At 35.4% G+C, this 15,594-nt stretch overlaps 1 protein-coding gene across 1 annotated transcript in view; it reads right to left on the bottom strand.

Moving 5' to 3' along the window:
• Positions 1-15,594, bottom strand: part of LOC126161929 (carboxylesterase 4A) — a 159,334-nt gene that overhangs the window by 54,070 nt on the left and 89,670 nt on the right. The window contains exons 6-8 of the mRNA XM_049918103.1: positions 11,506-11,710; positions 777-869; positions 593-690 (exon numbers count right to left, since the gene is read on the bottom strand). Of these exons, the coding sequence (XP_049774060.1) occupies positions 593-690; positions 777-869; positions 11,506-11,710 (396 nt within the window). The remainder of the gene's footprint in view (positions 1-592; positions 691-776; positions 870-11,505; positions 11,711-15,594) is intronic.

The raw sequence follows: 15,594 nt of genomic DNA, 5'->3' as shown, positions 1-15,594 counted from the left end.
CAGGTAATACATGTATTCGCTAACAAAATTCATCATAAATAATCCATCACAATTTGAGAGGAGCAGTGAAGTCAATATCTGCAACACTAGAGGGGGAAAATGACCTTTATTACCTATTAGTAAAGCTGTCAGTAGCTCAGAAAGGAGTTCAGTATACAGCAACAAAAATCTTTGATCATTTGTCCAATACCTAATAGGTAGCAAAGCAGATTTTAAATCTAACTTAAAATCTGAATAACATAATTTTAAGTATTAGACAATGTCATTATGGATATAACATGCTTGAATTACTAAGTATTTTAAAAATGACAACTCCTAGAGCCTGGGCTTGAATCCATATATATGCTTTCATTATCAACAACTTGAGGTAATAGGGACAATTCATTGGGTACTATAGTGGTCTGTATATGTATATATTGTTACAGAAGGCTGCATTCAGACATATTATTATACTCTCTGTTACAGAAGAAATTGTTCTCTCTAAATGTTCTTCTTGACAAAATTTACAGAATATGATTTTTGTTGTTGTTGATGTTTGTTTTATTTATCATAGTTGGTAATCTTAAAATTTCTGTATATATTTACATCTTACCTCTATTAATTTGTTAATAATTTTTTCCGGATTTGTAAGAACACCAGAATTGAAATAAACTGAGGAAATTGATGTCAGCTGCTTTGTAGCATTGGTAACTGCAAACAATAATTGAATTAATTATAGAAATGAGAGTTATGTTCCATTCAGAAAAATGTTCTTTTTCATAATCAACACAACCCACCTGATGTTATGGAGGCTCCAAGGCCATCAACTATCTGGTTTGCGTAATTAGGAATTGTTGATAACTTTCCCAAAATATCATTCTGGTAATCACCTAGAAAATGCAAAATCATTATTTGATTACCTATGTTAAGATAATCACTTCAGTGCATTTCTGAAAGGCTCTTCAGAGTCAGGGTACACATTAAAACAGATGATCATTCCTTACCACAAACACCTTTAGCTCTTATGGCAAATGATCATCATTGACCACCCCTTACATTCTTCACTGAGAAACTGTCAGTCTTTCAAAGGAACAGTGCAACATATCACCAAAAACTTTGTTCAGCCTATGCTTCCATCAAGTAATTTCAAATTTTGTCGAAGGTCAATAATTCATACTTATTAATGACTGCAAGCTTCTAATATTCACCTTACACCAGAAGCCAGAGAAAAGATCAGCACACCACTTGTGACAGCTCAACTTCATCTCACAAATTACAATGGATGTCCAACATAGCACAAGTGGACATAATGTGCCTCAAATTGGGAATACAGCAATGTAATTGTGTTTTGAAGTTCTTGCCCATGCCCAAGATGTAAATGATGAACTAAAGTCATTTCTGATTACTGCTTCTGGTCTATAAACCTAATGGACTAAAATTTCATATACTGACTTGGAACTGTGCTGTGATGTTTCAGTGTTGAATGTGCACTTGTGTATATCGTCTGGGTTTTGACAGAAGGCCATCTCATTTCTTCATAGCTTGTCACAATCCAAAGTAAAAGGCACCATACCCTTGGTAAAAGAAAATACTTGGTCTGACAGAGTAAACAGTGTGCAGCCAGTTCCTAAAAGAAAGCGTCAACAAGAAGGTCAAAATATTGGATGATTCTGCAATGATGACAGAGCACAAATACCCAAAAACATTCAACATTAATAGCATCACGGTTGCTAATACCTGTCACCTTGGTGATATTTCCAAAAACATTGGGCTCATTTGTATACAGAGGATTTCAAAAATTTCTTTTCTGTTTGAGCTGTTGAACAAGTTGCACAAAGCAGTTGTCTTGTAGATGTTCAATATTATTTCACAAGACTGCTTGACCTTATCATCAGCAATCTACACGTAATTTTTTCTGTCAAATATTGGGCAAATTAAAATCACACCCTATCACTACCATATGCTAAGAGCACTTCCATGCTGCTGGGTTTAAGTTATCTTCAAGTAACTCTAAGTTTAATGTGCCTGGTTGATAGCCATATCCAATTATAAACCTAAATACACTGACCTGGCTACTTGTATCCCTATGAGTCCATAGTCAGATTCACTTTGGACCTCAACAGACCTAATATTTCTGCATTTACTATAAACACTCAATCTCCTGGAGAGCCTTATCTATATTCCTATTATACATTCCATATATTGTCCATGTCTTACTTTCAGGTTTACCCAATATATTACTTAAAAAGTCATTTTCTTTTATTTTGAAATAAACATTTCATTTTATTATTTAATTATTAGCTAATTTCAGCTAATTTCACATGACCAAAGTAAGTATGTGTACAACTACCACTGATCTGAAGTCCACATATAAAATGAAAAAAGTTTGAACCTTATGTGTGTGTTGTCACTGTGTCATCATGCTTAACAAAATAGTAGGATTCCTTCCAGCTTTTATGTTTTCTCTTCTGCCCCAAAATTAATATTATTATTATTGCTTTAACTTTATTGTCTATTACATTACTTTGGTATCAGGAGTAGGATGAGCTATTTAGTTTGCTTAAAAACTGTGCTAATTAATAACATTAGTAATTTAAGGCCCGAGATGCTGGAGTTGGTGGTCATGTATGCATGAGGTGTGCTTGCTTCTGTGTATTAATGTGTGTGTTTCTGTAGAGTAGATGAAAAAGCTGTAAAAATAAATAAAGTATTCTTACAACCAATGGCACAAATATGTTAGGAACTCCTGCACTCATTTAATTCTTGAGTAAGTAACATCATTACTTAAAACATTGTTACTGAAATAGAATACCATCTTTAGGCAAACTAACCAGTGTAATGCAACTGAAATAATTACTGTCTCTGAAAGTCTGTGTTAGAATGAATCTCTATCCATTATTCAATTACTCATAAATGTAAATACAGAGTCTGCCAGAAAAATGTATACACACTTTAAGTAACAAAAACTATGTTTATTTTACATTTAATAATTGAATACACATGTTGTACAACCTTCAGTTTAGCACATGGCTACTTTAAATGTTCAAAATGTTCACCATTGGCTATAGTATACATAACAGAATGATGAGTAGTCACCACAACTACGTCAGTCAATGTTACAGTGGAGATTGCTGCACATGTCACTGTAATCTCGTGGCGAAGTTCCTCCAGCATGCATGGCTCACATTGATAGATGTTATCTTTTACAGTTCCCCACAAGTAAAAGTCCATAGGTGTTAGATCTGGCGATCGTGGAGGGAACTCAATGGGCTCTCTTCATCCAATCCAATGCCCCAGAAAAGTGTCATTCAGGAAATCTTGTATGGTTAGGTGGCAATGTGGTGGCATCCCATCCTCTTGGTAGGAGACCTCTTCATCAGCTCCATAAAGTACACAGACACCTGGCAAAATTGATGTGCATAACATTTCAAGGTACACTTCTCCAGTGATAGTAGCATCAAAGAAAAGGGTCCTACTAAGCCCCTAAATGATTGTCCACATCACACATGAACCCCTTGTAGACTGGCCACTTTAACCACACAAACATGTGGTTTTGTGCCCAGTACACACTGTTATGCCGATTCACAGTTCCATTAAGCTTAAACTGAGCCTCATCACTCCATACTAGCTTCATCACAAATTGTTCATCATCGGATACTATTTGCTGATACCATTCGTAATCATGGAATGTAAACTTTCTACTTTGTAGCTTTCAGACTTCTTCATATACTTGTACTGCTAATACCCACTTCATGTGCACATTGCATAGCAGACTTCTGTGGAGAATTAATAAATGTTTCCAACATGTGATCTGACAAAGCAGGACCTGTAGCTGTACACTGTCTTTTTGATCTTCCTCAGTGAATATCAGAAATCATTCTATGCAATTCAAACTTGTCAGTGATGTGTTTAATTGTTAGGCAGGTTGACGGTTCTGTTTCAAACTCTTGTCTCCACTGATGGTGCACATCAATGGCATTATCAAACTTGAAAAACGACTTCACAATACATTTTTACTAACATTTGTTGAGCCAAAGACCATACTGTGACACACTCATAACTCATACTGATCAACAATATTGAAATCTTGATAGAGCCTGACAAAGAGTATATACATTTTTTCTGGCGGACTCTGTATTTAATTGTAAATTGTGAAAATCTGATAACATCAGACAACTTCGGCTTAATTATTGAAAACTTACATAAGAGTTATGTTGGAAGCTATTTAAGTCAGTCTGCACATAGTTATGAAATGTGTAAGATCTAAGTCCACCAATATGGGGAAATTTACTGCAGGTAAATTTAAGAATATAGTATGTTTTATCCAGATTTCATATCAGGGAGTTTAAGCAATAAAGCAGTGCCTGTTTTTTAATGATTGGCTGTTAACTTGTAATTATTTTCATTGACAGTGTTAAACTTCAATAAAAGCTAGTGCAAACTGTGGCAACAGGAATTAGGCTAATAACTATGTTATTTCCAGTAGTTAGTTGCTATGCAGATCAAGTATTCATGCTGATATAACTGTTAGATCAAAGCAAAGTGTTTTAAGAATTTCATACAGTGCCCATGTTAAGTATATATTTGCCACACTTAACTTTAGTGACTAGTTTCTTCAGTGTCATGTTACTGCACTCAGACAATGTTATAGAAGAGGAATCGCACATAGTATGTGGCTGTCTGTTTTACCTGTATTGTAATTAAAATAAATGAGACACAAACTGGCCATAAACAGTAGTTCATTCAGCATTAAATTGCAGTTAAAGTGTTTGAACTACAAATTTCTGGTGTGGGCTACATGATTAGTACCTCATCATCCCCACCACCTACTTTTCAGCCAGATTCACCAAGGCAATGCTACCAAGGACAACAGTGCAGGTAAGTATGGTGGGCTACACATGAATGACACATTAAAATATGTTAGTGTAATTTCTGAAGTAGAAACACACATGGGATTATCACTACCATAAAATCAAATCCAGTGGAAAACAATGTGGCTTTCTCATAGTATGAGCAATTACCCAATACTTAGCAAAAGATTTTTTTATTCCACAGTCAATGAAAGAAAAATGGGACAAGATAAATAAAAATGAATGCAATGTGGTCACATGTCAGTCTCCAATTACAACAGATTTTAACAATTCAGGAGTCATCAAAAGGAAAATAACATTAAAGACTTGCACCAAAACATTCAACACCTAGGCACCCAAAAACTAGAAGCAGAACTGGTCCTGACTGAAGCAGCACAAGATGTATTAGTGAGCATGGGCTAAATGATGCAGAACTTTACAATCTAATAATAAAAGTCCATGATCTGATTAATTAATTCTGTGTATACAGGTCCCCTGGCGGTAATATTGCAACAGTTCACAAAAAAACTAGCAAAATTATTGCTGAAGTTCAAAATGAAGGGCCATGTAATATGTGGGGACTAATACATATATATTGGTAAAGAATAAAAACCAAAACAAGAACTAAAAGAAACATTATTATAGCATAATATGAAAATGGTAATAAAAGTATCCACAAGAGTGACTTATCAGAGTCAGACCATCATTGATAACATTTTCACTACTATTGAAAATAGTGAATGTGAAGCAAAAGATCTGCAAACAGCAATCTCATGAATTAATGTTCTGTATTTATGAAATTAGGAGCTTAAAAATCAAAATACAGCAAGATGAGAAAAGTTAAGATTATAAATCTGCAAATCATGGACTGGAACAATGTCAGCATAAAGCACAAATGAGAAGTATGATACTTTTCTTAACACAGTAATGCATCATTTTCTTTCAGTCTTCCCAAAATGACCTGGAAAAAAAAGAGGTCACACTATGCAGTGGATTACCAGATCAACAAATCAATAATTGAACACACGACAAGAGTGAAGGAGCTTGTACAAACAGAAAACAAGGCAATGTATAAACAGTATAAGAAGGAGTAGAGGCAATCAATAAAAGAAGCAAAAGCCAGTTCAATAAACAGAGCCATAGCAAATTCAAATCATAAAAATAAAACAGCATGGGATATACTAACATTGAAAAATATAGTCAAAAGAGTGTAAATAATGGAAATTTTATTAAATCAATGAGAATCGAAAACAATATAGCTACAGATGGAACAAAAATTGCTAATACATGGAACAGCAATTTTACAGAAGTTGTATAAAATTAAAAGGGGGGAAGAAATCATCAGTGGTCAAAGCATTCTACAATACTAGGGTAACCATTCCACTCAACATTTCTGGAACCAGTAACAAAAATAGAACTCATAAAAATAATTTGGAAATTAAAATCCAATAAGTCTGCAGGAGGCGCTGAAATATCAAATTGTCTAATAATACAGGTCAATGCAGAAATAAATGAACCTGTTTTGAATATAGGAAACTGTTCATTCAGAGGAGGAGTATGTCCAGAAAAATTAAAAAAATTAAAAATAAAATACAAGAAAGATGTCAAAGATGACCAGAATAACTCCAGACCACTGTCTTTAATCTCAAATTTCTCAAAAATGCTAGAGCTGCTTCTGTATAGTAGGATGATCACATTCCTAGAGAAACATAGGATTCCGATTCCAGCAAAACATGGTTTCCAAAAATGGAAATCTACAGAAACTTGTGTCTCAGGCCTAACAGAAACTGTTATAGATGCATTACACTAACTAAATTCTGCATCTGTTATGTTTATGTATTGTCTAAAGCTTCTGATACAATCATCCATATAGCACTAATTGAAAAACTTGAAAGCTATGGCATACGTGGACATGCAGTGAAAGGGATACAATCACATGTCATTAACAGAAAGCAGTACATCACAAAGAATCTAGATGCATATCTGAAACCAGGGATATTAAGTATGGTGTACCTCCACACTTGGTCCACTTCTGTACAACCTATTTGTAAAAAATATAAAAGTCAGTGAGAAGGATAAAAAATAATGTATGCTGATGTCATGATATTATTGAATTTAGAAGAAATTCTGGAAATACTGCAAAGAAATGCATTTGTGTCAACAAATAATGCAGTACAATGGCTTATACAGAATGACTTAATTGTAAATCTAAAAAAAGACAATGTTCATGGCATTCACGAATAGGGAAAAGGAGGATCACATTGATGTCTTCATGAATGAAACAAGACTGGAAGAAGTTACTTCAATAAAATGTTTGTGAATTATGGTTGACAATAAGCTCCAATGGATACAATGTATAGATAATGTCTGTTGTAAATTAAGCACTGTAATATTTAGTACAAAATAGCTAGCACATGATTTTAACAAAAAAAAAAAAAGGTTCGTAAATGATTTTCAAATGGCTCTGAGCACTATGGGACTTAACTTCTGAGGTCATCAGTCCCCTAGAACTTAGAACTACCTAAAACTAACTAACCTAAGGATATCACACATGTCAATGCCCAAGGCAGGATTTGAACCTGCGACCGTAGCGGTCGCACGTTTCCAGACTAGCGCCTAGAACCACTTGGCCCCCCCCCGGCTGGCTTAACAAAAAACTTATGTATACAGTGCACATGCTCTATATGCACCACACTTCTAATATGGAATTACTGTTCACGGAAACTCCAGCAATGATAAAATGAGTTGTTGCATTGCAGAAAAAGGCCATGTAGAATTGCCTTTGATAATCTAAAAGTATTCTCTTTTCCATCCATGTACATGTACAGAACAATAATTTTATTCAGCAAAGGCAATACATTACTATAAAAAATGCAGATGTTCATTCATATAACAAGAAATGAAGGCCAGCTGAGAAGTATACCATACAGACTGACAGCTGCTGAAAAAGGTCCTCGATACTCAATCTTCCTATGAGTTTGCAGGACAGTATGAGTGATGTGACTTCTAGAAACTTCTGAAGGATAACTTAATGGAAAAAGAATTTTGTAGAACAGAAGAGTATATAGGTAAATAATAAGGAATGCTATTATTACCTGGTCCATTTGTAGTGACCAGGACAAATATCTCACAAAATTAGCATCAAACAAAAAAATAAGAACAACACATCTGTTTGAGCATGACAGGGGAAAACAGATGGCGCTAATGATGGCCAGCTAGATGGGGCTACTATAGGTCAAATTGATAGAAATTGCATTTTTTTAAAATAGGTACCCCCATTTTTATTACATATTCATAGAGTACATAAATAAATAGGAATGTTTGATTTGGAACATTTGTTTCGCATTGTGTTGGATGGCACTGTAATATTCTCACAAATGTAGCAATGCACCCAATAGAACTGTGTACAATTCATTACTTAAATTAGGTATGATAATATGCTTGTCCAGTCATAATAATGACATGGAAGACATAAACTTGTTAAAATGGATGTTTAACAGTCACAGAAAAGGTAGCTATGGCGTTTATTTATGGCTATTGTGATCAAAATGCCCAACAAGCTTCTGCTATGTATGTTGATCGTTATCCTGACAGACAGCAATCAAGTGTCCGGACCTTTCGTCAGATTGTCAATGTATTTAAAGGAACCAGAAGCATTCAGCCAAAGAAGAAGATGCAACCAAGAGCTGCAACAAATGGAGGCATCCAAATAAGTGTTTCAGCTGCAGTTGAGGCTAATCTGCACACCAGAAGCAGACAAATTGAGCGGGAATCAAATGGACTTATAGGAAGACATCTAATTGGCCCTTATTTTATCGATGGCAATCTAAATGGTGCAATGTATGCTGATTTCTTAATTAATGTTTTATCGACTCTACTACAAGATGTTTCACTTCAATACAGAATGGTGATGCACTTTCAACATGATGGATGTCCAGCACATAGCACATGCGCAGTTGAAGCGATATTAAACAGAATATTTAATGACAGGTGGATTGTTTGTAGAAGCACCATACCATGGCCTGCACATTCACCAGGCCTTACATCTCTGGACTTCTTTCTTTGGGAAAAATTGACAGATATTTGTTATCGTGATCTCCTGACAATGCCTGAAAACATGCGTCAGTGCATTGTCAATGCATGTGTAACAATTACTGAAGGTGATTTACTTGCTGTTGAGAGGAATTTTGTTACGTGTATTGCCAAATGCACTGAACTTGAAGGACATCATTCTGAGCATTTATGACATGAGGTTATTATGATTGCTCACACAGTAACAGCATGAATTCCCATAATTAATGGTAATATTACATAATTACATGTATCACATTGGAACAACAGGAAATAAAGTCCAAACATAACTACTTTTTGTGTTTTAATTTAAAAAAGCCACATTGTTACCAACCATTCATCTAAATGGGTGAGACATATTATTAGTGTTGGAATATTACAGCACCATCCATCACAAAGTGAAACAGACAATGGAAATTCCAGGATGGAATGTAAGAATATTATGAGAAGGAAAGTTGCTACTCACCATATAGTGGAGATGCTGAGTCACGGATAGGCACAACAAAAAGATGATTTTGAACAATGTGTAAATTTTTGGCACTGGACACAACATAAATTATGAGATGATAACAGATTTTTTAAGAGTTCTGTTTAGTGGTGCAGAGTCATTCAAAACAGAGGTCACATAAACTGGCATAATATGCACTATTGGGCAATAGAAAATCCATGATGGCTGCGACAAGTGGAACATCATTTCACAATTAAAGCTTTCAGCCATTGGCCTTTGTCAATAATACACACACATACACACTGTGTGGTTCCAGTTGCCTGAGACTGCAGTCATATGTGTGAGTTGCATTCGCGTGAGTGCGTGTACATGTGTGTCTATTGTTGATGAAGGCCAATGGTCGAAAGCTTTAATTGTGGAAGTCTTTTTGTTGAGCCAATCTGCAACTTAGCATCTCTACTATATGGTGAATGGCAACTTCCTTTCTCATAATGTTCTTACAAAGTGAAACAAATGTTCCAAATCATACATTCATTTTCATTTATGTACTATACGAATATGTAATAAAAATTTAAAAAATGCAGTTTCTATCAATTTGACCTATGGCAGCATCATCTAGTGGGCCATCCATAGCACCATCTGTTTCCCTCCGTCATGCTTGAACAGATTTGTTCTTCTTATTTTTTTGTCTGATCCTAATTTCATGAGATATTTTGCCCAGCCACAATCGCTGGACCATCCTGTATACGTACTGTAATCAACTGAAAATATTACAGTATGGTGTATATTAATAACTTGGGGTATGTTGTTTTTTTATTGTAATATGTAGGCTTGATATTTTAAGACATTAGGTTAAACCGACCTGCCTTATATTACAACTACACACCCTGTAGACAAAGTAGTCAAATTGAACCAAATAAAAACCAATCAGTCAATGTATGTCAATGAGCTTAGCTCCTAAATTTGTTAATTTTTCCCCACACTGATGTGGAAAATAACATGTTACAAGCATAACAGTTTTATTGTGATGTAGCTTTTAATTAGCTAATTGATAAATAGTGAAATAAAGAATTTATTAAAAAATAGGCTTTTTAAAGAAATCTACAGTGAATTTGAACCCATTCACAAAAAAATGTATATCCTGTACATGCTACCAGCAGATCAACACAACCACACAATGTAGTACTTCTTCCTCTGTGTACTGAAACAAGCAAAAGAGGTGTCACTTTACTAATTATCATGCAATGTAATAATTTGAGGTACTGAAGTAAATCTCAGAACAAAACAGTTAAGAATACATTCATGGGAAATTCGGAGACATGTTGTGGCACAGGTTCATGAATCAGTGTGAAAAATAATGGTTCAGATTGATTAACAAAAAACTGTGGTCAGTGAAGCTGAAAACCTGACTTCAGTGTTCCTCTGTATGATCACTGAGTTGAGAGACAGTAATTTTAATACATTTCAATGTAGGGCACTATGCTATGCTGTTCGTGTTGTTCCTACACCAAGAGAAACCATCACTGTGCTCTTCTTATGATACAAAGATCTCAGTATGTCACATCTTAACAGAATGTGTTTTATACAATATAATTACTATATAGCAACTTTATCTATTGATGAGGCAAATGTGGTATGAGTTTCACACTTCTGTGCAATGTACCACTTACTATATAAAGTTGTGAGGAAAGTTTTATATATTCTCAGGTTGGCTGGTTGATGCTAATTTTTCCAGGGATCAACCAAGCATTGTTCATTCTTTGATTAATTTTTTTCTGCTATACTGTTACATTACCAATACTTGTATTTTAACAAAAGATTTTACAACATAAACTTTGTATCAGTGTTATGTGCTGTGTGCCTCCAGGCTATGTGGATGTATGGAAGTATGTAAGTGAGAATATCTCAGAGAGGATCAGATTTTATTTAGATATTTTACCTTTTATAATGCCAACTTAAATACTGCAAGTACATGTATATCAGGTATCTCAGTAAGATTACCAACAACATAGATGTTGAGCATCAAATGCTGTCCCATTAGGCAAACTGATGCCTGACGAGTGTTTGCAATACTAGCTGTATTTTAAGATCAGTTTCAGGATGCATATTCCTTATTATCTTCAATGTAAAGTTATAAAAATGGCAAATGTTACATACCTAGTATAGCAGTTGATGTTTCATCTTTTGTAATTCCAGTCAGCAGTGGTATTTTTGGAAATTTTCCAGACTTGAGAATATTAAGTGGTTCATCCTGAAGGAAACTGGGAATAAACCTGTTGTCATGTGCACCATCAACAACAGGAGCAGGCCCAAGTAATCCTTTTAAACCAGCAATAAGTCCCTTTGCTAAAAGTCTAGCATCCTAGGAAAAGTGAACATCAACAAGTTATAAATGCTGTGTATTTTATTGTAGTATCTGAAAACACTTTGCTGTTTACAGGAGAATAAATTTTTAGTGAAGAATATTCGCATTTACATCAAGCATTCGTATAAAGAATATTGCTGGAAGCTTCATGAATTATTCCTCTATTATGTCAGCTACATAACAAATTGCTATGTGCACGTGCGTGCGTGCGTGCGCGCGCGCGCCCACACACACACACACACACACACACACACACACACACACACACACACCCACACCCTCTCTCTCGTCTCCAACAGCTTATGATAATTCACTGAATTTTCTGGTCATTGATTTCAGTCTGTTTTTATGTGGTATACAAGTATTGTTAACCTCTTCAGTCCCAAAGAAAATTTTTCTATTTTTTCAAATATTTCATTATAAGAGCATTGCATATGGGTATCATGAATGAGCATTGTAATGGTAATTTTTTGTTACTGTTCATCTGGGAAGAGATTTTCCTATGTCCAGCTGAATGGACAATGGGAAATTTTGATGATACATGGTCATCCAAGGAAAAAGACAAGTATAAGTTTCATATTATTTATTTAGCATTAAGAAACATTACTTACAGTGTTTTACAAAATTATGACACAAGACAAACAGTTTTGTCACAGATATTTCTGAAATTATGGTAGTCAAAGAAACATTTTCTGTCACTAGTTATACACAAATATTGCATTCTGAGCATATGAAATTGATTTTAGCTTTGCAGACCTTGTTTTGGTATCTCATTCATTTATTTTTGTCTGTAATTGGACAAAGAGGTAAATGTTTGCTCTCACTATTCCCAACATCTTTGTTTGGAATTTGATCTATTTTTGCACATTTTGTGGAAGCCATATCATAAAATTCAGATTCAGGGTCTGAAGAGCAAATGTCGTGTCTCACGGCAGTTGCAGCTGAACTCAGTGATTCACCAATTTAAATCTTGAAATCTAGTAAATCCATGATTGATTTCTTTCCAACACCCAGTGCCTGCTGATCCTTTTTGTACTGAGTCCATAAGTTCACAATTACCATGTCAATGAAATGGAAGTAGATTCTTACAGGCCACTTCTTCGTGTGTGTGGAGGTTCGACAGTAGGAAATCATTCTGTCACAAAAATCCACACCTCCCATTGATTTGTTATAGTCACTGATACATTTGGGCTGAGGTACTTCAATGAACCCTTTCGCTTTTCTGTCCCATCTTTTCACTACATTAGTAGGAGAATCGCCAGAGAATGTAGATGCTACTGTTACAGAATGATTGGCAATCCATTTCAAAACAGAAATTTTTCCATCTTCTCTGACGGACTCGTCAAAGGAACCTCTCCATCTCTTCATCAATTCACTGCATCATCTGCATAAAATCTGAGGTTACTATTAACATAATTTGTAAGATCATTAATGTATAACATGAGCAAAAAGGGACCCAACATGCCTCCCTTGGGTTACTTCTAAATGTGTTGGTGACTTCAATACAATGCTGTGTTCCAAACACCCATTCTCAGAAATTTCTTCCTCAAATTACGGCCTATATTTGATACTAGTAGACTTCTCTTGGCCAGGAATACCATTTTTGCCAGTGCCAGTCTGCTTTTGATGTCCTCTTTGCTCCATCCATCATTGGTTATTTAGCTTTCTAGGTAGCAGAATTCCTTAACTTCATCTACTTCGTAACCATCAATCCTGATGTTAACTTTCCTGCTGTTCTCATTTCCATCCAAGATAACATGCTGTGTCCTCCCTATCAAGAAATCCTCATTGTAGTCATATACTTTGTCTGATACCTCATATGGTCACACTTTTGATAACAAGTGTAGGTGAGGACTGAGTCAAGTGCTTTTCGGAAACATAGAAGTATTCCATCTATCTGACTGTCTTGATCCATGGCTTTCAGGGCGTAATGCGAGAGCAGTGCAATTTGGATTTCACCTGATCTATGTTTTCAAAAGCCTCGCTAGGCGGCATGGAGGATATCGTTATGTTTGAGATACCTAATTACAATTGAGCTCAGAATATGTAGTAAGATTCCACAACAAATGAATATCAAGGATACTGGACAGTAGTTTCATGGAACACAACCCTTCTTGTAGACAGATATGGCATGCACCTTCTTCCCTACTGGGCATGGTTTTTTGTTTGAGAGGCCAATTCAGCCACAAATTCAGTGTAGAATCTGACAGGTGTTCGATTTAGCCCTGGCACATTGTTCAGTTTTAATGATTTCAGCTCTTCCTCAATGCCACTGACACTAATTAAATATCTATTTCACTCATCCTTTGAGCAGAACAAGAATTATGTTGGAGCAATACTCCTTGGGTTTCCTTTGTAAAGGAAAATTTGAAAACAGAATTAAGCATTTCTGCTTTCACTTTGCTACTCTCAACTTCAGTTCCAGTCTTGTCCACGAGTGGTTGAACACTAACTTTGGTGTCACAGCCATTACATGTGATTAGAATTTCTTTGGGTTTTGTGAAGAACCATTTGACAATATTGTGCTACGGTGATCATTAAAGGCTTCATCCATTGCTCTCTTGACTGCTAAACACGTTTCATTCAGCACCTCTCCGTCTATAGCCCTATGCCTTGTTTTATACCTATAATGCTGTAGTCTCTGTTTCTTTAGAAGTTTCTTTACAGTGTCCATATACCATGAAGGATCTCCCACTCTATGAGCGGTCCCACTGAGCACGTATCTTTCCAGTGAATGGTCAATTATTCTTTTGAACTTGAGCTGTAGTTCTTCTATGTGCTCCTGCCCTGAGCTAAAAGTTTCAGGTTTCTTGTTGAGGTATTACATTAGTGTTTCTCTATCTAAGTTGCTGAACATATAAATCTTTTTACTTCTTTTAGTTGCCATTTGTGTTTTGGTATCCATTGTTGCTATACTGCCTCATGGTTACTGAAACCAGTTTGTATGTGGACTTTCTCAAAGACATCAAGTCTGTTGTTGCCATTAAATCTAATAAATTTCCAACATGAGTGAGGTTCCATAATGTCTGTTCTATTTATTTATTTATTTAAACTGATCAGATTAGGGCCATCAGGCCATCTCTTACATCAGACCAGTGTTCCACACATGCAGCACTTTACACATCATAGTTACATCATGAGAGTATTTTGAAATAAGAAAAATAGATTAATCTAGTGACAATATGAATAACGAGTAATGACTAAGACCTAATAAAGTAAATACTGGCAGTATTTTTGCAACAGCTGCTATATATGATAAAAGCAATAATAATAACAGTAAAAGAAAAAATGAAGTAGTAATGGTAAACCTGAGAAAAACTGGCAATAGTAATGAAGAACTGTGTAGATGTACATTAATATATTGGTATATATTTTGGGGAAGGGAGATTTAAGGAGGCTGCATCAGTTAAGAAAAACCTGGGAACTGATGAAGATCTAGTAGGAAAGAAGGAAGTAATGGGGTGAAGTGTATTCATGTACAGAGGAAGGCATTACTGTTACTTAAGTAGGCATGTCATTAACTGGTTTTTGAAGCCAGACATGTTTTTAAGTTCTCTAATATAACAAGGCAGGTTATTCCATAGTCGGGTTCCTGCTACTGTAAAGGACTTTGAGAAGGTGACTGAGCTGGAACAGAGAGGATTTTATTATGATGGGAACATGTGTTTCTGCCATATTGTTCAGACATGAGCATTAAGGATGAGGAGAGATATGAGGGACAGTATACTTTTATAAGACAGTAAATGAGACAGAGTTATGGAAATCTCTGCATTTGTCTGCATGCAGCTAGGACAGTTGTGCATAAGCTGGTCAAATGTGGTCAAAAAGACAAATGTCACAGATATAGCAGACGTAAGCATTCATGACCAGTTCCAGACGCC

This window comes from Schistocerca cancellata, chromosome 2 (assembly GCF_023864275.1).
Source record: "Schistocerca cancellata isolate TAMUIC-IGC-003103 chromosome 2, iqSchCanc2.1, whole genome shotgun sequence".
Classification (NCBI taxonomy): domain Eukaryota; kingdom Metazoa; phylum Arthropoda; class Insecta; order Orthoptera; family Acrididae; genus Schistocerca; species Schistocerca cancellata.
Note: the sequence above shows the minus strand (reverse complement) of the source record. Positions and strands in the feature narration are given on the sequence as shown.